Source organism: Venturia canescens, chromosome 1, assembly GCF_019457755.1.
Source record: "Venturia canescens isolate UGA chromosome 1, ASM1945775v1, whole genome shotgun sequence".
Taxonomy (NCBI): domain Eukaryota; kingdom Metazoa; phylum Arthropoda; class Insecta; order Hymenoptera; family Ichneumonidae; genus Venturia; species Venturia canescens.
The window spans coordinates 12622677-12648083 of NC_057421.1; the positions used below are offsets into that span (position 1 = coordinate 12622677).

General features: G+C 35.2%; 2 protein-coding genes and 1 long non-coding RNA gene across 10 annotated transcripts in view; all 3 read left to right on the forward strand.

Moving 5' to 3' along the window:
- Fas1 (fasciclin 1) overlaps positions 1-16938 on the forward strand; it is a 253351-nt gene extending 236413 nt beyond the window's left edge. For 5 of the 8 annotated variants that reach the window (XM_043432981.1, XM_043432982.1, XM_043432984.1 and 2 more), the window contains 5 exons: positions 1234-1448; positions 4751-4913; positions 5357-5501; positions 5690-5749; positions 9492-16938. In XM_043432981.1, the coding sequence (XP_043288916.1) occupies positions 1234-1448; positions 4751-4913; positions 5357-5501; positions 5690-5749; positions 9492-9682 (774 nt within the window). In that variant the 3' untranslated portion in view covers positions 9683-16938. The remainder of the gene's footprint in view (positions 1-1233; positions 1449-4750; positions 4914-5356; positions 5502-5689; positions 5750-9491) is intronic. The other 3 variants (XM_043432988.1, XM_043432989.1, XM_043432987.1) reach the window with 2 other exon arrangements.
- Positions 16939-17674: 736 nt separating this feature from the next.
- Positions 17675-19790, forward strand: Ddrgk1 (DDRGK domain containing 1). Its single transcript, XM_043432992.1, has 2 exons — positions 17675-17832; positions 18556-19790. The coding sequence occupies exons 1-2, from the start codon at positions 17733-17735 to the stop codon at positions 19344-19346; spliced, it is 891 nt and encodes a 296-aa protein (XP_043288927.1). The 5' UTR covers positions 17675-17732; the 3' UTR covers positions 19347-19790.
- A 1369-nt stretch (positions 19791-21159) lies between these two features.
- LOC122418894 (uncharacterized) lies at positions 21160-23392 on the forward strand. The gene is made up of 2 exons (XR_006262763.1): positions 21160-21877; positions 22608-23392. It is a non-coding gene; the product is annotated as an uncharacterized lncRNA (long non-coding RNA).
- The last annotated feature ends 2015 nt before the right edge of the window (positions 23393-25407 follow it).

The window sequence follows — 25407 nt, forward strand, 5'->3', positions numbered from 1 at the left end:
CTCGATTTTCATGATAATTTATCAAAGTGGCTAATTGTTTTTATTTTAATGTATGAGTAAGCTTCGACAAAGGTTCGAATGGTAGACATTCACAAATAATTCAATTGAAGCAAATTTGTATGTTTTTTTGAATCAAGCGAGGTTCAGTCTGATACATCAATGTGCATCGATTCATTTTGTCTCACCGAACTTTCAACAGTGAAAAACTCAGTTTGACATTTTGGTGGGCACAAAAAAACATTGTCGACACTGAAACGACAACGTCCGCTCGTTATTGAGTGCAGTATAGCATGAAGTCTTTAAAAAAATGATGCACCATTCATACATTCGAGCTCGTTTTATCACGTTCGAAATGCTCGTTTATGGCTCCGTGTTTTCTCACACAATTCGTTACTTCATCACTGTTTTTCTGCATGACTTGTTTGTATTAATTTTTCATAGACGAGTGAAAACCAGAGGGAATACTGAAAAAAAATCATTTTTGTTGAATAATGTTTTTTTCCTCAATGTTCGTTGTCTTTTATCGAATGAAGGAATTTCCATGTTCAAAATTGGGTTCGAGGGCTGCTGAAAATGGGGAATGAGTGTGCATGCTTCGTATTTTTCCACTTTCCATATTTTCCACAGTTCAATAAGTGGCCATTTTGGTACAATAGTTGGTTGAACTAAAAATGATATTTCTCTGAACATTCAATATCGGCTAGACATATCGACGATTGCATGAGTATATGATGAAATTTATTATAAATTTTCTAATTTCCTTCAGTGTCGAAAAGCCACAGAGCAATCTGTACCGAATTCTATCTTTGGCTCCAGACGGTATTGTTACGACTCCGATTCTCGCTTGGAATATAATTAGGGCGAATGTCGTTTGCGGCGCATGTTCTTATTCCAATAAATCATTTTTATTTGTTCATTATAGTATTTTTATTGGATAAAAGTGAGAAGATCAAGCAGAAAAAGAATGGAAAATATTGAAATTTGTGTTTTTAGATACTGTGTGAAGAAAAAATTAATTCTCAGCACGCAGTTGCGCAAATGTAGTAAAAAAAACAAAGTGTAACGTTTTGATATCGGAGCATTTATTTTCATCGTCTAATTTCTTGAAACTGCAAATGAAAGAAAAGTGGAAAGAAGAAAGGAAATAACGAACGGTTGGATTATCCCTCGAGTCGATTTTTCGTCATGTAGATTGGAACGCTTTCCTTAACGTTAACTGCTTCAATTTTCCAGGTACAGACCGCGGCAAATTGGAAGAGTCTCTACTTCAACGTAATAACCGGACCTAACGGCAGTCAGACGGTGACAGTGGAGGGAGGCGGTGTAAACGCGACTGTTATTACAGCTAACATTGCTGCGACCAATGGAATCATTCACATAATCGACCGAGTACTTGGTGTACCTTATACGACTGTTCTTGACAAATTGAGGACCGACCCGATGTTAAAGTAAGTTGAAACAAGAAAGGATCTTGTCATCATAAAATATCAACGTTTCACAGAAATCTCTTTTACCGTCAGCAATGCCGTTTATCTTCGAGCATTTTCTCCGTTTTTACTCCCAAAAGTACCTCCAAAACAGCCGCAGTAACCCCTCACTGAGATATCGAACGAGTCACGTAACGAAATGAAGTTGAAAATTGTACTATTTCGAATTTGAAATTCCATTTGAAAATGAGGACACTGAGATTTTCCAACGACGTCGAATAAATCCTTGAAATGATAGTGCCCTCTTTGGTACTCTCTCGAGACACTTTTTTAGATTAAAACCACTCGCACCTTTTTTTACGAGTACTTATCAGGTGCCGATAAAATTAGAATCTATTGAGTAGTAAGAAAAGGCAGGCAAAAATGCAGACAGCATTCGTTTATGCACTGAGATCTATACATATAATTTACGTGGTAAATACACCGGATTAGAGGCAGAAAGAGAAAATTAAAGAGAAAAAGGTATAGACGAAAGAATAAAAGGATAAAAACTCGATGTACTATAACTCCGAGAAAAGAACTCCAAAGACGTGCATCGATAATTGAATCTCCACCTAATCCGATTTCCTCTCTGTATCAAATGGATACTGTGCGCATTCAGTATCTCTAAGCTATACTCACGAACACAAATGCTCCCATGAAAGCACCAATGTATACACATTTGTATGATCAAATCCACATTCGAATCCCTTTGGTCACATTTTTTAATGAAATAAGAGCGTACCCGAAAATGCTACAGTGGATTCGAAGATTTTTTTGCGTTGAGATTTCACGCTGCATAGAAAATGTCGACACGAATCGATTGATCGATCAACGAACAGGGTGTTTCGATAATACGCCGTATAATCAAATTGTCTTATTCGAATTCACAAAAATTCTGAAATAGTTTATTCCAGTTCGCAATTATATTGGGTATTTTTCAAAAGTGGGTTACTAAGGAAACTTTTTTCTGCGAAATTCCAGAAATAGATTGCCCAGAGTTGATTTTGTTAGTGCCTTGGCACTGTAACAATTAATCAATCAGATTAAAGTGATTTTTTAAAAGAGATTGTACGGAGAAGAACTCCTACGCGTAGTTAGAGTTGCATAAACATTTTTAAGGAGGAGCATCGCGTTGAAAAGCTCACGGAGATCTGAACAACATATTCGTTTTTAGTATTTTCTCATATGAACATTCAAATGGACACACATCGATGGTTTCCTATAAAAAAGACGATTTAAAGTACCCCGTGAATAAATGCGAAAGCCCTTTTAGCTGAAGCCACTGGAATGTGTATGGGGAAGCAGTTTAATACAGACAGCAGACAGTTTCACGTATTCCCATATATACACATGCACGTGCTTGAATGTATGTGGATATGCGAATGCATCCTAGTGCCTGAGTGCCTTTTTCCCTATACTATTTTTTTTTATTTTTATTTTTTCCGGTACACGAAAAGAAATCTTATCCGCCTGCAAACGACTTCGTTTTCCTCTCTTGCTACTCGTTCACTACAACCATGATGGGTTTCTTTTTTCTTCACCATCGTCTTTATTTCGCTGTTTTTATTTTTCTTCTTCATATACCATAGGCGAGTGTACTCAACTGCTCGAGCTCCTCTGTGTGCAGCTCGTTCAAATTTCATTAAAATAACGCCGCACAAATTCTCGTTTCAATTACCTTACGTACACTGGAAAATAGTCGCTCTTTTTCTTTCTTTCTGCCACCCCTGGCAATGAACTCAAGCTTCTCTATTTTGGTTTTCTTTTTTTCAACCCCCTCCTTACTGCACCAAGGATAAAACTTCTTTGACGATAAAGAGCGAAAGCAAGGATGGAAAAAATACGTTGTCTGGCCATTAAGGTAGCAAATAGAAAAAAAAGTATATATATATATTCCCATTTATTCCCATCTCAAGAAACAGGAAGTCGACTCCTTTTGTGTATACAGTGAAAAATTGAACCTGGAAACAGAAATAGCAGAGGCGATCTCGAGAGCTTTTCACTACTCGTTTGACATTTTTCTCGATTCTTGCTTGTTCCTATTTCTTATCTCCCGTTTCAGGCTCTTTCTCAAACTCTAGCTTCATCAAATATAATCACAAACGTTATTTTAGCATCCAGTTTTTTTAACTCCATTGTTTGGATCATTAGAGATTTAATTAGAAGAATTTAGTCTACTCTTAAATATTCAAAGATCGCTTTTTCCTACAAAACAAATATTTGAATATATTTCTAGTGCAGTCTCATAAAAAGTTTCATTTTCTCCAAATATTCTTCAATCGCATGACTCACCGGTTTATTTTCGTTGTCACATATTTGTCATGCTTTCCAACTAAATTTTTTCATCGACTCCTCTCACATACTGTACGCCATGCATACGCATATAAAACTCTCAGTTTCAAAAGTGCGAAATGGGCAACGAATAGAAGAAAAACGGCGTATGCAAATTACCAATTTGTCGTGGTGGCTCATCCAGTGCACGCGTTGACCAAAAGAACGACCGAGACAGAGAGAACTTTTAACTTTTCTCCAGAGCACTTTTTTCCTCTGGTATATATTCAGCACGTACCCAAACCGAGACAAGTTAAAAAACGAGTCCACCTTTAGTTACCATTTTACTAGGCTAAATAGCATCTCGTTCTTTTCACGGTTCATTCTCGTAAAAGAGAAGTTGATAATATAAAAAAAATAACAACGAAATTCGCGTATAACGATTCCTCGTATTACTGACGCAACATTTTTATTTCATGGACATTCGTAACATCATAATAATTAATAAATAAATAAACACTAATCCTATTTGGTTTTTTTATTTGAGAAAATAAGTAACTTTTATTTCAAGTGAATTTTGCGTGTTACACTGAATTTTCACAGAAATGAAAAAGGACTCATTTTTAGTCGGAACAGCTGAAAGCTTTTTACACTTTTTTTGAATTTCTTTCAAATAGTCACTTTTGAATAAGTGCCCATCGACACGTTAATCACATTACTATTTCGGACATCCTTCATGGCCTCGTCAACTCGCAACAATTAAGTCACTAAGTGGACTATTCCGAACGACAACGTCGAGCAATCCAATTCCTTTTATTTTATTTCTCCTTCGATGGAAGTGGAAATATCTCCAGTTGACAGACTAAAAGGTTCTCCATTCGAGACTTTACAGTAGATGCGGAAATAGTTATTTTTCATTGAGAATTCAAAAATAGGCTGATATCGTTCCCACGACTCTTAATGCATGATGTGGGATAATTGAATTTATATGTTTTTTCATTGTGTTCCAGCTCGACATATTATTTGGGAACACAGCGGGATTTCAACAACCAGCTCAACGATACGAAAAAGAGATTCACGTATTTTGTTCCACGGGACTCGGCATGGGAGATTGCCAGAATCAGCATTCCATCGACCTACAAAAAGTTGTTTATGCCTCAATTCAACTATCACGTGAGTATGAGCTTCAGCACTTCGGAGTCGTCCAACTTCTACTTCACTCGTATTTGAGTTTCGACGAATTATTTTCCACTGAATATAACAAATAGACTTTATGAGAATATCGATAAAAACCACCTTGATGAACATGAAATTTTCATCGCGACGATTCAACGATCACTGACATGTGATTTTAGTTCTTGCGAGTTATTAATTAAAGATGGGATCAATCTTAATCCAAATCATCGATTCAGACGACTCTCTTTTGAGAGCATCGAATTTTCATCGAATGGCATTACCTTCTATTGAGTAGAATTGAATTTACTGCTTAAAAATGAATCTCGAAACGTTTGAGGTCGGATTCCAACAACTAAATCGTTCGAAGTTCGAACTCAACTTTAGTCTTCTTTCCCATTTACAAGGTTATGATTCTGATTGTTATTTTTTCTCATTAACAGACACAACAAATTTTGGAAAGACATCTCGTCGTGGCAAATCAACCTTACACGATGGCTCAGCTGAAGAAAATGGTAGTCAACGGCACAGTGACGTTGCAAGCCGTCAGAGGAAGCTTGAAGTTGCGAATCAGAGAGGCCGATGACAGTGAGTACAGTTGTTTGATTCTATTTTTGCAATTTATCACTTATAAACACACGAAAGATCAACGAATTGAACAAAAATGTATTTAAAAAAGTGCTTTCAACAATTCTTTGGTGTGTTCACAAATATGACACAAAAATATTGTTTGTTTTATCACGATACAAAATAATTGTTCCGTTATATATCGTCAGTACTTTTACAACCAGACGAGAAGTACGACGAAAATGCAATCCGTCCTCGTGACTATTTCGGTGAGTCACCCAGTCTCAACTAAGTTGCTGGCTTTTTCCGTTTTATTTTTTCGTACAATCGTTTCATATTTTTATTTCTACTTTTTTTTCGACAAAAAAGTACTTGTGACCAAAAAAAAAAAAAATTTCTAAGGCGCTCAGGCATGAGCAAGCACGGCTCTTCACACCATCCGAAAATCCATTTACGATCGATAGACTGCCGAGATATCTCGAATTTTGTGCACACAATCCATGTTCCATTGACGCAGCTTGGGAAGAATATTTCGTAGATTAAACAACATATTCTGTAGCTTTTATCACAGTTTTTAATCGTCAAATGATATTTCGAAGATCACAAACCTAGTTTATTTTTCGAAGATTTGGAAGAGCGTTTTTGCAGTAGCACAGAAAAAATGGAATTAAAGGGGATGAGAAGAGTAGCTGAACGCAAACGCACTACTTTTCTCTTCAGCTTACACAAAGGCTAAAACCGTCCTCGAATACCATCAGTAGAAAGTTTTTTTTCCATAGGGATCATTATTTCATTAACACGAGTTGGAAAAATTTCTTGATATTGACAATACTTTTTGTTCACGCACATAAATTCTTCAAATAATTATGAATAATTGTAGCATTTCAAAAAAATGAATTCGTAATGTGCATTTAAAAATGCACATCGTTCGCATTTAAAAATGTAGAAACGGGGGCACGTATTTTTGGATTTTTTAATTTTTGACGTTCATTTTTATGGATCTTTTTGTTACAGGATTATAGGTCTCAGCACATAGAACGGGTTATAGTTTCTGTACAATCGTTGTCCAAATCTAAATGAGCAGAGTCCAAGATAAAAAATCCAACTAACAGTAAAATCCAACAAAATGGCTAAATCCAAAAATCCGTGACCGCTTATTCCTTCAGACGAATCTTAAGGGGTCAAGATTCAGAAATATAAATTTAGCGTAAAACCCCTCACATACAACATGTTTCTGCTTCAATTTCGAATGCTTTTTTTACACGCGCTCTCTAATCGAGAAGCTTTTCCGTGCTCTACCGTAATTTGCGATGAAATCACACGCACGAGCTTCGAAATATGTTTCTCTGCATAAACTCGTAAATTTTGTATTATGTGGCAGTTGTTGAATATTTTCATAAAAATACATAATTAATATCATGTGTCCAATGCAGTGTGCTGCATTCAGGGCTTTAAAAAATTTCGAATACCAATTCTTCCTGAAATACCATTCGGTCGGCGTTTTAATGCAAATAACAGTCTATCCTCGAGGGCCTCGGTGATTGGGCTGCATGAACTTGAACAACACTTTTTTTCTCGTTCATTTCGATTAATTAATTGCTGAAAATCCCTAGCGAGGTGCACATGCTGCATTCACGCACATACATAGAACATGAAATATATTCAGGTCGTGAGATAGAAATATAGGAGTCGCCCAGAGTTCAATTTGGCAAATTTTCATAAAAATAATTTACTCTTATTTCTAAAAGCTACATAAAAAAGTGAGAAAATCGTGCTCGATTTTTGCCTTCATATCGAATTTTACTACCCTTTCGAGTGCACGAAACAAATTTGGAAAATGTTTGCTGCAATTAGATTATTTTAATACTTATGTTCATGGGAACTTTAAATCAGCTGAAATTTGGAAATCTTCGTGTTTAGTGACACATTTGACTAATAGAATAACAAATTCTCATTTCTTTTACTGAAGGTTTTTAACACGGCGTACGAAAAAATGACCCACCGAAATGTTTGAGATCCCTTTAGGAAATAAACCAGCAGGAGAACTTTTTTTGTTAACAAAGCTGCAAAATATTTTTTGGTTTATCACTATGTCACATTTTCCCTTCTAATTATGTTTTTATAGAGTACCTTATAAAAAATTGATTTTTTTCAATATAAGAACACTCATGTGATACGTACGTGTACATGTTTTGACGTTTCGACGTTTCTTTCTATTCATTTCTTCTTGTTCGTTCTCTGCTCCCCTTTCGCTCCGTTCCGTTTTCTCTTTTGCGTTTTCTCTCTTGAGTATTCCGCTCGTTGCTCTCACAGCTTCGTGAAAACAGGAGCTACCATATTACGACCTCGGCTTCCATCGTACGATTTATTATGCACCTTTCGACCGCCATTTACATGCAAATTCCTTGATTACCCCACGGGCGCTAATTGCTATGTGCTCTCTGTGTATACATTAAGGGAGAGTGACAGAGCGAGTCTGCCCAGTTCGCAGGATCATCTCCTTTTCTCTCTCTCGCTCTCTCTCTTTTCTGCTCGCACACTCATCGAGTTTGTTTCATCCCCTCTCTTCTCGATCAACCACTTCAATTCCGTATAATTGAGAAAGCTTAATTTTACCATTTCTCCGGCGACAAACGAGAAGAACTCGAATTTTCCATCCCTCCGCGATTCTTCATGTTAATCGTTGTTTTTCTCAATTTAATTTTTCTTCTCTCTTCCATTTCCAATTCTCCCCACGTGTCTCCTCTGTTTCGCAAATGTTCTTTTCAATTCACGAATAGACGAGACCCCGGTGAATACGAAGTACGACCATTTTCCTCACGTGTGTAACTGTACGTATTCGAATTCTGTTGCTCGTGTGTGCTATGCACGATTATATAGTTCTGCTACGTCCCGGAGAGACAGAGAAGGAAATAAAGAAAGAGAGAAATAAAAGTAGTGATAAAATTGAAATCCATGGAAAAAATCGGATATCACAAAGTTCTATCTTTTTATCTGCTTCCCTATTCCTCAGTGTTCTTGCTCCTTTTCTTCTCTTTCTTTCTCTTTCTTTCTCGCTGTCGTGTGTATAGTCATACACACCGACGTTCATATATCTGCGTACACGAGAGACTTTTCCAATGTCCCTGAACGAAAAGTTCTCGTCATGGGTTAGACGATAAATATTCAAAAGGTGTTTCTGGAGCCACGTTACTTTTTCCCTTTTTTCCACTGCACAAGTTCATACGTATCCGCCTCCTTAATCTCTATGTCGATGCGGTACATGTGCTGCGGCACTGACTAAAGTCGAATTGCAACCGTCAGAAAATCCTCTTTCCGTTATGTCTCGCACGGGGAGCTTTCAGATTTTACTCGCGGTTAGTATTGCCTTTTTTCGTCGTTTTGTCGTTTTGTTTTTTTTTTTTCTATCCATTTATTCGTTATTTTACTCCATTTCGAAAGTTTGAATCGCGAGCTTTACCGTGCTTCGGGGAAATCGATGTAATCGAAAGTTTCAGACTACTTATGGTAATGAGAAAACCGAGAAGAGACACAGTTGGCAAAATCGGACGACGGGATTTTCCTCTGTTCTCTAAACTCCCCGATTCCTTATTTCGTCCCACAGACAAAAGACACGCTGCTTCAGCGAGCATGTAAATTATAGAAAAAGTCAGTGATCACATTTTCTCATCGCAAAAATCGAAAGATCGGCGCATTCGATCGCGCTTTTTCTCAATTTTTTTCAAACCGTTAAGACCTGATCAAAATTTTATTTATACGGAAACGTTAAAATTCTCACGTAAACCATAGCCAATGAAAGACAGTGATCCAAAAAACAACCACAAATTTTTCGATTTTAATCCTTTCGACGAAAAAACTAGTCCCTACACGTTGTGATTCTAAAAAAATTATTGACAACAACAAATGCTGGAACATTCTTTTATCGGTATAAAAAAAGATTGAATCAAGTTTTTCTTCCATTCGACAATGACTTTTGTGAAATGTGATTTGATGTTAATTTTTTATTTACAGGCTATCAAATCGAATGGATGGGCAAGTGGATTCGAGTTTATCGTCCCGACGTTCCATGCACCAATGGAATAATCCACGTGATCGATGAGGCATTCGTTAGTCCGGATGACGTTCAAGTTACCGGGGGTGCGTCAATGACGAGCGTAGCGACTCATCTAATCATACTTGTCATCGCCAAGTGGTTCCTCTAAGGGAAATTTCCGTACTAAAGCAAAAAAAAAAAGTAAACGTGAAAAGAAAATAATTCGCGATTTTTCTTCGCGTTGTCAAGAAAAAGAAAAATTAGATTCTACGTCTGAAGAATTTTTGTGACTTGAGGCTTCTCCGATCAAAAGATTTCTTTTCTTTTTTGCGTATTTCTTAGAGAACTTGAAAAATATGTCAACTGCGGGGAAGAGAAAGAGAGGACTATAAAATAAAGGGCTTGGGAAAATCGAGGGAAAAGGTTGCGGAGCGTTGCGACAAAAACGAAAAATTTCCCCTCGTTAAAATGCAATCGATTATTTTAATCGCTGATCGATGGGGGGGGGGGGGGGGCAAATATTGTAACGAAAACGCGCGAATGCAATTTTCCAAAGGATTTCGATGAAACGGTCTCAAGCCAGTAAATAGCCTATTATTTATTATTTTTCCGATAGTTGAACTTTCATAAACTTCGAGGCGTGTGAATCGTACCAAATAACGTAATATAATAAGAAGTAATTTAATGGATAAACAAAAACGTTCGAAATGTTGAGTGTCGGACGAAGTATTGAGCTATATAAACTCGTGTTGATAACGAATGGAGAGTATTTGTAATCGTTGTTTCGATTGAACGACAAAACGTATCGGGCTCATCGAAAAGGAAAAAAAAAACAAATCAACGCCCGAGTCTTCGCCATTATTTTCTCTCTCGTTTCGAGGGGGGAAGACAAAAATCTGTATCGATTTTACGACTACGCGCGAACGAGACCATTCGGAATCATCGTTTGCGTTAGTTATTATCTCAAAATACATAAAGACGTGTATTAAAAGAAAAATTATTTGAAGAAAACATCTCAGCCTCATATTAATTTAATGAATACATCGCCATGCTACGTGTAAGACACCAATAAGTAATATTATAAATATTTTTCAGCAGGTATTACCAAACGTTAGGTATGTATCGATAACTATAATTACTTTTCTCTCTTCTCATTCATGTAGCTGAAATAACAGTAGACTGTTCAAAGCTGGTGATTCCGAATGTCCCGAGAGATTCTGTATAATACGTATGCATTGATATTTATTATTATTATTATTATTATAAATAGCGTTTTAAAACTGGAAACCAAAAAAAAATGAAATACTTATTGAGAATGACTGCTACACCGATGTCTCGTGAGTTAAGCAACAAAAAATAAACCTGAGCTTACCACGATTTTTTTCAACACTTTTGTGAACTCCTGATAAAAAAAAAACGAAGCGATTCGGTGGGGCAGTTTGTTCAACAGAATGACAATTCGGAGGGAATCTCGGCGGTACTGAATTTACTCTGATAATAATAATTAAATGGAAGGATCGATAATTTAAAAGTTTTGTGATTTCTCAATATGAGTGACTTCAACACATAGAATATTCCTATTGAAGTCCAGTGTTGGTCAACAAGAAAACAACATCAGTCCCTTTACGATGGTAGTCGAATAATTTTACTTCTCTTTTTTCTGATAGATGTTTTTCAGTTTATATTCATTTTCACGGCCTTCAAGTTTTTTTATTTTTTTTTTTTTGAAATTCGTACAAAATTTTCCTTTTTATTTTTTACAATATGTATCGCCGAGAGGACTTCGAAACGATATCGTCTTGATAATCAGTGACGGGCATTGTACCACTGAAAAGCCACGACTTAACCAAAATAATTAAAAATCGTCTTTTTTTTCCAATTCATCATAGAATATAAATGAATAAAAATTATTTTATAACAGTCGAATAACTAAAAAACATGACGATTGGTATTTTTTCGCATCAATTACTCATCGCTAGTTTAAGATAATTTTCAGCTTACTTATTTGTTTTAAGCAATGTCCAATGCTTAGTCAACATTTGAATGATTCCAAAACTTCATGATTCATTTTTTCTTACTATATCGTATCGTTAATTTAAAAAGTCATCGTATTTAAAAGTTGTGCCATTTTCGAAAAATGAATCCTTGTCGACTGGTGATTTCCAGCTTTAGCACGAGGAACTCGTTTTTTTTTCTCTGAGCAATTATCCTAAAATACTTGGTCACCGCACTCGCGCCATTTCGAATAGCAATCGTGCATTTTTTATGTCTAGACCTGCTCATAAACGATTTGAAAATAACACAAAAATTATAAAACGAAAGACGAACGTATGATGTTTCAGCGTTAAATGAAATAACAATAAAAAAGAATTCAACTAAAATATACTACGTGTTGGTATCAATCTATAAGTGTAAAACAATATTTCGAAGAAAATTTCATACACAATCACACGCAAGACACAAAAATACTATGGATATTGATGTACGTGACAATGAACACAGAGATATATTGACGAAGACGAAAGTACTGATGTGGAGATTTGCGAAGCAAAGCGACGTTTAAACATGAAAAAAGAAAAACAGGACTCGAAATACGAATGGAAATGCTGAAAAAAGAGTAATAAATGAAAAGACTAAAAATAAACGAAAAAACCTTACACTTGTTGTTGCGATGAATAATATTGACATTATTATTATTATTATTATATAAATATATATAATATACACAAAACTTTTAACTAAAACTGTTTGTTCGTTAGGTGAACGAAAAAAAATAATTCATGAAAATATAAAACCATTTTAGAGCTTCACCATCTCTGTATAGAATGCACGTGTCTTAAATGTCCAGCTTTGCTGCGTATTTGAGGCAAAAAATCTCTTTTACTGTTCAGAATCTTAATGACTGCACGAGGATCCGTCTGACGCGAAAAATAAACAAAAATGATATAAAAAAGAAAAGAAAAACAAATAATCCCACTGCTGTACTCAGAACGAATTTGTGTATATGATCATTGATCGTTGAATAATGATCATACCTGAAAAGAGCTGCGGGACATTTTCATATGGAAATTGAACGATATTGGCATAAAAAATAGCTGGAACTTTCGATTTAATGGAAATGAATTTTCAAATGAAACTGACGATTTTTCTGGTACGGCGTGGTCAATTAACTCGCTCCGGTAATTGATTAAAAATGGTTATTATTCATAATTATTTTTGGTGAATTTACATTATGGGAAATAACATACGGTCAGTCGTTCAATTTCACGTGAAATATCTCATGTATCGAATTATTCGTATCACGTGATTTCGAACCATTCGTCCAATTAAAGAAAAAAAAACGAAAACCACTGTTCCGGGTATACTTGACTCTGCCCCGAAGTTATTCATCGTTTAAAACGTTGGGTTCACACCCACACGATTATTCACTGCTGTAATAATAGGAGAATGCGATTACCGCAATTGGGCGTGCGCGCGAGGAGTAGGAAAAAAAATACAAACGATTTTGTGCGTTTTCCCCTTGTGCTTGGGATTTTCGTGAAACGAATCCCATACAGTGATAACGGGAATCGTACAATATCGCTGAACAAGGTAATTTGTTTTTGTTATTTTTTTTTCCTTTTTAATGTTAAAGTAAATTTTCACGAGAATAAAAAAAGTAGGAGTAAGAAAAAAGATAAAAACAAAAGTCGCCTCATTATACAAGTTTTACAGGATCAGTCGCTTTTTATCGCATCACTCATCGCTTTTACCATTGTCTCATTTTTTTAAATCTCTCTTCATTCTCGTAGATACCGGAAATAAAAGAAAATTCCGGTACGTGTATGTATTACAATTGCCATGAAACGTCCGAGACGTTTTCAATAATAAAATTTCACGCGTGATACATTCAGGAACGAAACTCCGATGAACTTTATTATTTCCGAGACTTCGTTCATGTCTAATCGACATTTTTGCCTAGCATACTATACGAAAGCTATAACCTCAAAGAATTCGGAAAAATTTGATATTTAGTTGTACATTTCGCGGAAAAACATTGCTGGTAATCTGTTAAAGTATTTTTTATTTTTTTGTTCTCGTGCTGACCCACTCTCGAGATTCAGTGAGTGATCGCTTAACTGTTAAAATAGAAAAACAAATTGAATATAAAGTCTTTATATTTAATCCAGAGAAATCAAATGTCACACTCGATCGTTCCACATTATCTCGTCAAAGTCATTGACATTATTTGTACATTTTGTAGATATACATTCGATATATCGCAGATAGCGAGATACCAGACATTTAATGATAATAATATTAATAGTGATAATATTGTAACGATATCATACGAGAAACCTCATAAACATGTCGATATTCTTTTTTAGGGTGGTTAAAAAACTATTCGTGGCTTATCGATTGTGCAAGAAATTCTACTTTGAGCCTTGAGACATTTTTTATATATGAAAAAAAAAACAAATGAAGGAACAGGTCTCCATGAATTGAGTTTCAAAAAAAATAATGATTTTCCGACGATTTTTAATAGTTTGAATCAAAAAGTTTATAAACATTAACATTTATTACATGAAATCAGATTCATTGAGCAGCTCGAAAGAAGACAGTTCATATCAGCGTTTGTAAAGAAACGTTTATACCGTCGTAAAATAAAATGCAAACTAACGAGGAAAACCACATTGGAGTTGAAACTTTCTGAAGAAACATTGATTCCTCGTTAGTTTTTTATAAACCTAATAATAATAAAAAGGAAGGTGACAAGTACTTTTTTAACCACCCTGTTGTTTAACATCGTGTTACACATTGATGTCCTTTTTTATGAGGCAACATAAATAAATGGTCTACATTACGCTTCCCCGACGAGCTGAAGCTTCGGTGGGAGAGGAAGAATGCAAACAGAACATAAAATTATAGCAAAAATTGGGCTCTCGATACGGTGGAACATTTTGTTTATTTTTCATTAACGAAATGATCTATAAAAACAAAACGTTTCGATACGATGAGGCCCTTTATTAATGATACAGCAAAACACACAGACACACACACACACACACACACACACACACACGGCGAAACTCTTCGAACAGTGAAATAAAAATCGCTTTATTAAATATAAAAGTGCACACCGAGTCCATCTGACAAGAAGCATTGATAAGAAGGTGGAAAAAACACTAAATGTTAATAGATTAAATGAAAACGATAAAATCGGTAATTGCAATTTAGGACTTAAAAAAACTGTCGTAGCTTAAGCAGCCAGGGTGTTAGTTTAAGCCGAAAAAAGGATTTGTCATACGAAATCATTTATTGTATTTACAATGTGTGTCTATGAGTATGAAAAAACTCATATTTCGTTAACAGCTATTAAAAAAAAAAAAAAAAAAAAAAAAAACAAACAAACAAAGGAAAAATAAAATGGCAGCCTTGAATCATCTTCTTTATTTCACAATTCAATATCAAGAGCGTTTTACCATTACACTATCCCTAATAGGTTCTGTGAAGGTATATGTAAACAGTAAAACTAATGATTAAAGAGAAAAAGGGATAACTGTTCGATCGCGTGTCTACCTCGCCACGTCGTACTAAGAAGTTGTCGAATGAATTTTTAATCGTGACTATGAAAATGGACGGAGGAACGCGATAAAAGCGAATCACGATTTGCGTAATTTACACGTGGTTTTGTAATTCCGAATTGTCCTTTTGACACTCAGCCTAACGTATGAAAATAAATGTATTAAATAAAGAGAAACAGAGAATGAGGAATGTGAACGAAAAAAAATAACTGGCATAAAGAGCACTTATAACTGCACGAAACGAGTGTGAATGCATGGAAATTAATTATATCGGTGTAAGTTCAAGTAAATCAATGAAACGAGCAGTAAAAGTTATGGTAATTGAGAGGATTCTGACAAATGAAAATGTTTCAAATAAATGATTAACTAACCTTTACCGAAGAGACCCACAACATTTTTAGTTTTCGACTCTGTTTGTAATACCTGTAACAATAATTTCGTTGGCCGTTAGATAATAATAGTAACAGACTCAAACGTCATTGGATGAAATATGGTTTTCGTTATTTTTTGCGATTGACTGATATGATAATTATCGCGATACTAATAAAGTACAAAGTACTAAAGCTTTGAACATTTTTGTATGATCCGTAATACCTCTGTAACGATAACGAGGATTTTTCACAAAAAAACAACTTTGCAAATTTGAAATAATCAGTTTTTTCATACTTGAGAGTCCACACCTCATCCACGAACACCCAACACATAATGACATTTGAAATAAAAAAAAAAAACGAAAAAAATGAAGAAAGACGTAGAAACTACGTAGACAAATTTTAACGAATCATTAAAGGGTAAGGATAGAATAATAAAATCTAAAAATTCCGAAACTGTAATAATTATGGCATGAAGCATTTTTTAAAAATTTCGAACTGACGTTAGCGATTTGATATCATACGAGTTGAGATACGCAATTTTGTGAGAATAAAAACACGAGGTTGTTTTTTAGTATTACGTCTGCCGATGAACTGGAGCGAATAATCACTTTGCTGGATGTAGTACTTTTTGAGCTGATATACATTATGTACATGAGTTGAATCATGCTAAGTCAAAGAATTCATTTTTAAAGTGAACAGCTTGAAAAAAAATAAAAACGAATAAAATTATTCTTATGGATTTGAATCGCGGTATTATATGAATATTAGTAATTATATTGTAATTGATTAATCGAATTTAAGTACCTCAGAGCTATTTGTATAAACTCCGTTCACATCAATGACCGCAAATACATTAAACGATTTAAGCCCTGGCATGATTTTTGTGCCTCCTACTTTGAGTTGCAATTCAATTCGATTTAATTTTTTATCTACATATTATGATAATTATACATTTAAGATATAATTACGAGATTTAGTTTTTATTATAGATTAGCATTATTCGTGTGTTTAATTATTATTGAATTGTATGAAAAGAAAAGAAACGAGTAACAGCAACAATGAGATTGGACGCAGAATCGATTTTTTTATTATTAATATTCTTCAACAATTAATTTGATTTGCTGATCATCGAAAAACATGAAAATCAATCATTGTATTGCGAATGTGTGATCTTATGCGAAATTCGCGAGGCGAGCATCGATTTGAAAAACGGCCGGAATGTGTGATAAGATAGAGCCAGAGACAAACTGTAGATTTTTAATTTTTTTTCCCTCAAATTGCTTTTTTTTCTCTCTATCATATTTATCCACCACTGATGGACCAAAACTTTTGGAGATCATGAGTGGGCTTGCTTGTACAAAATCGTATAAACTGTCACACGTTTCTACCGTTTTATTACATGACACAGACGCACGCGCCGCGCTCTCCAAATACTGAAAGCTATGACTGTATGAGTTTATGGAAAAATAAAGATCACTTGCAACAAATTTTTGGGCACTTCATGGATTACAACGAATCTCCGGAGCAGCTGCGAGTACTCGTAAAGCGAGCGAAAATTTTTTGTTTTTCGTCACGGCAAAAAAATGTTACAATATTTATTTCGAGTTTCTTTTTTTTAAAGTTCTTAGATTATTCATGGCTATGATTGACATATTTTTGTTGCCTGGCTCCAGAACAAAGAATAAATTCCAGTAACGAAATAAATTGTGGCCAATTCGAGAACCCTCTACAAAAGCCCATTTTTCTTTTTTAATTTTGAGTTATCATGTCCCATTTTTACTGCTTCTAAAAGATGATTCTGGGCAGTGTAAAATTTTCAATTGAGAAACGTGGGTCGTGGATCCCAAGCAAAATAAAAGGATGCCCACTCGGTGTTTTTTTTTCAGTAGGCAAGTAACAATCACAATACGTTCACTTGTAAATGATGAGAAATTCTACTGATAAACATTATTCAAAAAATTTGTGATGAATGATCACGCTTTGACCAGGATTCTTACCCATTTACTTACTTTATGGAGTCTTCACAGTTTTTTCTGATTCCTCTATCGAATTAATTTCTCCACATGTGTCGATTTTAATCCGACAAACGATTAACAATTTTAAAAAGTTACTAATCGAAAATCAATTGGCGAAGTTCACGGAGGTTCCGCATACCGGAACTGTTGGTATCACTGAACTCTACTTATTCAGTGGTTGGTATTTCTTCCTACTTGACATTTGTTACAAGAGTTATAATTGTAACCAAAACCAAGTCCATCAAGACTGTAAACTGTAACGTTGTATGTCAACCTTAAAAATGGACGTCAATGTGTTAATCGCTCTCTCTGCTGGTTTAGCTATTATGATTGCTATAATTACGATATTTACTCGTCGGGCATCAGGTTTGTGAAATTAATGATTTAATGTTTACGGTATGAATAATCAGTTTCATAGGTTGATAAATTATCGTGACAAAAGATCGCCATAACCTCACTTTATCCAGCTGTTTCGATGTCAATGTTTACAAATTGACTGACTGTGAACAGCTTAGGATGAACAATAATTAGACGTAAATTTTCTTGCTGATTTTATTTTTCATACCTCACCAACACATTTATCTTATTCTTTTTTAAAACTATGTTATTGCATTTGATATCCTAGATTAAATATCAGTCTTCAAGCGCGCGTAAACGTAAACCCTGGGTTCATCGTTTATCCCACCTTCTAATTGCATACCGAGTGGACCATAAGAAAATTTGTGAATCTCCCATAAACTTGACTTTATAATAAAAATATGGCTTTCCCAGCTACAATATGTTTCACTAAGAATGAACTTAGTTGCTATCCAGGCTCTGATAACTCGAACAAATATCAACTCTATCAGGCCAAACACGACCAGGGAAATCTTAACTTACCAACTAAAGCCAATGATCTCGAACCCATGAAATAAGAGAATCGGTTGAGATTTTCCCAGTCAAGTTTGGTTTGGTACAGTTCATTTTTGGTCAAGTTGTAGCGCTCCTACTGCATGGTTGAGATTGACAAAATCTTCTGAACATTTTTGAAAAATATTTAATACATTGTATTTTTTCCCCCTTAATTCTAATCACACGGTTTATTACCAGCCCAAAAGGAAAATGTAGAAGAAATTGTAGCACCAAGAGGTCAGCCAGTGAGGCGAGCAGCAGGTGTCAGGAATGCTAGAAGGAGAATGCGAGGAGGAGTTGCGGGACCTGTGGAAGCGGTCGAGGATGATGGATCGGACAATGGGGATGTAGCAGACATGGAGGAAAAGGCGGAATTAGCCGACAGCAAGCTGGGAGCGAAAAAGAGAGCCAAACTTGAGGCAAAAGCTGAGAAAAAGATTCATAGGGAGGCAGCGGAACGCGAGAGGGAAGAGCGTAAGAAGAAAGAAAAACTGTTGCAGGAGGAAAGCGACAAACTGAGAGAAAAAGAAAAAGCAGAAGAACTACAGAAAGAAGAAGCAGAGAAAAAAGCAAGGGAAGAAATAGAGCGGCAGAAACACGAGGAGTACTTGGAAATGAAAAAAGCTTTCAGCGTGGAGGAAGAAGGTTTCGATGAGAACGCGGAAGGTGACGAGGAAGATCTTCTTCAAAAATTTTTACAATACATAAAACAGAACAAAGTCGTAATTTTGGAAGACCTCGCAGCCCATTTTGGCATCAAAACTGCCTCAGTCATTGAACGAATCCAAGGATTACAGGCCAGTGGAAGTCTGACAGGTGTGATAGACGATCGAGGGAAATTCATTTATATTTCTCAAAGCGAACTTGAAGATGTCGCTAAATTCGTTCGACAACGCGGAAGAGTCAGTATTACTGAACTCGCTGAAAATTCTAATAGACTCATCAACCTCAATCCTGGTACAAATACCGAAATCGTCGAGGCCAACTAGATCTTTTTATTGAAGAGAATTGAAATATCTGTACTCATTGAAAAATATTTGAAAACTCGAAAAGGTTCAAAAATTTGAAAACATTTCGCTTCATTCTAAAGACAATTATCAACGAAATCTAAAGTAACGAATCGAAGTTTTGAACAGGCTCGGGCTTCAAGTGTTGTCTTTTCCAGAACTATGTTTTTTATAAACTTTTTCCTCACAACTTTGCAATCTACAGATATTGTCAATAGTTTGAAAAATTTGAAAAATCTCACTTCATGGCTGCTCCATTTCCAATAACTCCAAATCTATCTCATAATATAATCGGCTGAATCGCAGGTACGACGAAAGTAACGAAGAGATATTCGAGTATTCTTCCTCATTAAAATATTCTGTAAATAATGATTTATTAAGTGTTAATAAATAAACGTTAGGATATAAAAAAATTGATTAATTTAACTATTCTTTTATTCAACCATTGCCATTATTAGAGCTTCGAAAGTGCGACAGAAAATGAAGATTTTATTTTATTTCATTAAGACTCAAATTATCATCACGATTGATTTACTTTCTATCCAATGTTCCTTAACTTCTTCAATAATGAAGTTGAAAAAATCAATTTTTTCTAATTGTTCATTTCATGTAATTACGAAAGTGTTCCCATTTTTATGGTCCAGTGTTCAATCTAGATTTTTCTGACGACATTTGAAAAGCTGTTCGTTCAATCTCTTTCAAATTTTGTAATCATTTTGGAATTTCTTTTTTTTAACGAAGTAAAAACTTGTGATTCATAGAATTTTTAAAAATTTGCATGACTGGAAATGAGCTTTCGTCAGGTCTGAAAAAAACTCATTTTTTAAAAATCCAATCGATATTCCTCGCTTCTCGAGGAAGTTACTCGTTGTTTTCTTCGAAGAATAAAGTGTTATTTGATATTAATCAAAATATCAACCGGCTTTAAAAAATGCTAATTCCCTTTCGAGCTTTTTTTGTTATGCTAACGTTTTCGATTTCTACTGAATTCATAAAATTATAGGGCGGCGGAAGCATTGCTGAAAATCAACACAAACTTCAATCGCAATGGAGCATTTTCTTGCCCACTATACACGGAATCTTGCTGCGTTTTCTTTTGAACGACAAAATTTACGTCGTTAGGAAAAACCTAAAATTCGAATCAGTAGGTAAGAATGAAGTGAAATGTGAATTTTGGCTGAGAGCATTTTCTTGAGAGCGTTTCAAGAACGAACGGCGGCTGCCATTTTGTACAGATTGATACAAAAAATGCGAGTTCGAGCTCGGTTTAGCCGAACACGAATACATTTTGGCTTAAATTTTTTTGCGAAATAACGTTAAAATGTTGAAATTCAGAGTGAGAGGCGATTAAAATCTACAATGCATTTGATACCACGGTACAAGGGACGTAAAATATATCCTTATGTGCCCCACGAAAGACCTGACGACACACGCCACGATGTTGCATCAGATTCTAGTTTACCTTAAGTGCAATCCACAATATTGCCATCTCAGTCCCTCTCATTTACTTGAATGTATAATTTATCTGTTTCTCTTCAGCCACGTATAAATTCGTGCTATAAACCTTACTAATTTGCATAAAATACATCGAAAAACTTATTTTCAAATCGAGACAACTTCTCGCGATATTCCTCAACGAAGTATACATCAGTTTCCGTGTCCTCGTTACAGTCTAGTTTTTAAAATCAACCAATTTTTTGTTCAACTTAAATCTCCATCAAAAACTACGTATTTCTGAGCAATATTTTGCCTATTTTCATTCCAATTAGTAGGCAATTTCCAGTCGGTCAGATAAATATTACCATAAGTAATAAGAACTTTTTAATATTTTGCTGAAGAAGTTCTCATCGATGAAACTGGGAGACGTTTTGGGTGTCCGATGATAATTCCAAGTAGTAACGTTCCGCTCGATCAATCGATAACGAATGCATTAGAAGCGATATCGAGCAGTGCTATCGAGGCCTTCTGGGACGATTGATGACATCGAATATTTCGTACACTATTATCCAAAGCGACGAAATAAAAATTTCGCTTCGGTCTTTGATGAAACTTTCGAGTGGAACAAATGTTTTTAGCACATGAATGAAGTTTTAAGAATGTAGTACGAAATATTTTTATCTGAATATCCAAAAATTGGGGGTTTAAAAATTCTATCAAAAGTACAAGAATTTACATTTATTAGCGTTCTTGGTCAGGAGTTCGATTTGGATGATCTCTCTTTATTCTCAATGGAATCTCTCAAAGCCATTCGTTTTTTTTTTCATGAAAAAAAGCTTTTAACGGAGTATTCGAACTTCTAATGGCTCCAAAGGAATCTCAGTGCACCAGTGCAATAAGAAAACCATGGATCTGGATTGCACAAGAGTGTCACAATGAAAAGCACAGTTCGATATAGGTCTCTAAAAAGGCCTCGGGAAGCCAATCGATATTTAAAGCATGCTGAGGGATCAGATTCAGACTGAAAGAAGAAATTTGTTGGACCGATGGAATTTTTATTGAATCAACGAATAGTGGTAAGTACAATGAAAATTTTTTACTCAAAAAAATAATCGGTTAATAAAAAAACAATCACCTAATGTTCTGGCTCAAATAGATATTTTTCAGTATGACGAAAATATTGTTCCAATGAGCAGAAGTGTAGTTTGAGTCAACCAATTTGTTAGCGTTTCCTGTAATATGTTGATCCAACAAAAACGTCATTGATTCGTTTGAGCCAGCAAATGAAATGGTTCGCCACAATTTTCTTTTGTCTTTACATAGTATTTTTTATGCGATGATCTCATGAGAATCTTTTCATTTTTTGTCACGAATAATAGTGTCAGATAACACCAATTGATCAGTCTTCTTTTATTTGAATAATGGCATAAGTTTTCGATTCATCGGCAATGTATGCCTGAATCCCGGTTGCCTTTTATTGAAACAATATGTGAATTTTTTTGCATCTGGTTAAAGCTGTATAAAAAAATAGTTACGGGACAAAAGCAACAACATTCGTTATCCTTAATGAAAAACTTGTTTTCTTGGCGGAAATATTATGGATTATGGAAAAAATATCATAAAAGCAAGACACGATTGAAGGTAGAGAGAAATGAAAATTCATCAATTCCGGATGAATTTTATCATTGAAATTTATATTTTAAAAACTTTTATACATTTGAATTATTTTGATTTTCTGATAATATTTCCATCCTTCGTCCGCAACGAACGATCAATTATCAAAAACTTTATTTACTCACATTACAGATTAATGGACATAGCAGCCTACAAAGGCTTTCTAGGCAACAAGTCAAAAAGACAAAATTAAAAATCTAGAGAGGATTGTTTATGAAATAATCGCCAAAGGCGAGTTTAAGATAAAAATGATTTTATCGATGGGAAGGTTTTTTCCTATTCCCAATAACCGAAATGAGATGTTATTTCATCGACCATTCAAATCCTTGTGTGCGCGAAGATCCGGAAATTTACGGTGATCACGTGAACTCTCGATCCGTCTACGTGCGAAAAATCACGACAAGATCGTCGCCTCTGCGTCTTCTCTCGTAGAAAATCTTCAGATCCGATACGAGTCACGTGAACGGGGTCGGCTATGGTTTAACAAGAAATTCGGGGAGTGTTGAATTAATAATTAGCTCTATTAGTCATTCGGCTAGAAAACTTGCGTCAGATTGTATAGAAGATCACCTCGTATCGAGATATAAAAATAGCTGAAAAAAGTCGACTGGCGTAAACATGTTATTTCATTTCAATTGTGATTTCTTTTCGGTTAAAAAAAAAACACTTTTAAATTCATGCGCAGAATGTAAATTTTGTTTATTTTTACAAAAATAGCGGCATGAAAAATTTGAAAAAGTAACACTGAAACGCGAAAGAAACAGCGTTGAGGATTTTTCCTCATATTGCATGAATTTCAAACTCGAATCATCTTCGAGAAAAGCCATGAAGGTCTCGACTCTACGGAATGTCTTTGAAATGTTACAATCATCAAACGTTTGAGTTTTTTAAATAAATTTTTGGAGCTAGTTTAATAATCTTTTCGGAAGTTCTATTGCCTGTTTGATTTTATAATTTTCCCGAAAACTCCGCAACCCGAAAAGTTCAAATGTATTTTTAAACTCGAATGTATAGTCAAAGAATAAATGAAATGAAATTGGAAAAACGTAATTCTTTTTCTTCTTATGGAGGCACGATATGTGGATGTTTCCAAGTTTTGAGAGAGTTTGTGGGGCACGTCCGGCCTTTCCTGGCCACTTCCACTGCATCAAAAGCCCCTACTATTCGGTTGGACGAGCAGCTTCGATCGCCAGGTTGGAGGAACGAAGACAACAACGAATGGAAGAAGGGGCCGCTCGGACGTGCGTGTAAAAACGCTCGGGCGTCGCTGAAACCTCGCAGTCTTTGCTGGACACTCACGTGTGCCTAATTGGTTTTTTATCCACTGAATTCGGACGATAATTCGGGAAGATAAAACGGGTACAGAAGCACTCGTCGATATTGAAAGAAAAAAAATCTGACGAAGGTCGAGATCTTCGTTATCAAAAACGCAAACAAAATACCGAAGAATTCGTAAAATTGCTGATAAAAAATAAAAATTCGGTGTTAACGAGACTGTACAGAATTGTTCACGTAGACCTATGTGTCCATGAGGTGCAAGGTCTTAGATTGCCAAGGCAACTCCCCGACGTTCTTGGCCAGCATTCGGTGAGCAAACATCTTTTGTTTTTACGATTAAATTTTTCTTTTTTCACATCTAGCTGCGTTTTAATGGCGGAAAAAACAGGTTTTTCCGATCTTTCCACGCTCTTCGACAAATCATATTTCATCTTGACACGTTTCCTCATTTACTATTATCCATCTCGTTGCTTTGTTCAGTTCGAAGCTACTCGAATGGTACTGGTACACAGGCGAGAGATGACTTTCTAAAATTGTTAAAACCGTTTTGAACGTTTTATGGGAAGCAAAATGGCCGAAGTTGAAACGACCGACCCATAAGAAGTGGCCGAAAAAAAAACTGTACAGACAAATTTATATTTTTATTCATCTATTCGAGATTGCTTATTCACCAACCTTACAAGTCAATTAATCGAATTAATCCATGGCACCGAAGAACACATTCTAATTTTCTCGATTTCGTCATATATTGGAAATAAAATTAAACAAAGCAAACAATGCACCCCTTCAAAATGGCCGTTTTTCAAGTCAATTGTTGACGACGCTATCGTTGTAAGCACACAGAGAATCAAGATTACAAAATTTTATCGAAAAATATTCTTACGATTGTTATCGCTCAATCGATACCAGGCTTTTCCAATTTTAATCATGCACTCCAGTCCCATAACAACTCTCGTATTTACTCACATTCTTGTGAGAGTTTACTGCATTTCAAAAATTTTTATTCGTGTCTTAACAAACTTATGAATATTTCGAAACAATTCGTTTTAATTATAATCCCCTGTAAGGTATTAATCAATTTTATTGATAACTATAATGGTGTGCTCGATCGAACTGTTGTTGAGCTCATTAAAAGCAGATTATCTTACTGAATCATTCGCGTCATTGCGTTCGAATATTTGTTTGATAAATGAAAATGACATCGAACACAAACGAAGTTAACCGTTTGGTAAAATCCTGGTAAAGACAGCCTGGGAAAAATCCGGTTTTCAAATGTCAAGGTGTATCCACTAACGCTTATACCGACGCATGAATACGTTTGGACGCACATAAATTTCGATATTCGTATAAGTGCGAGTATCATGTTTGTTTTTCGAAAGTTTTTAACGATATTTTTGTTCACGATTTGATTTCAAATGAAATAATACAACAATGTCTTTTAGGCTAGGGAAAAATCTGCAAACTCGTAAGGGCAGTCGGCGTGGTAACTCTGGAAATCGTTTGGAACTCTTGGTTCTCGTCCACTTACATCACGTGCCATAGAGTGAGTTAATTAGCATGGATATAAACAGTTTCAATGAAAGGAATACTCAAAAGGTGAAATGCTGAGTCGAATAAAATAATGATCGTGTGACAATATTCTTGTTTGCAGCAA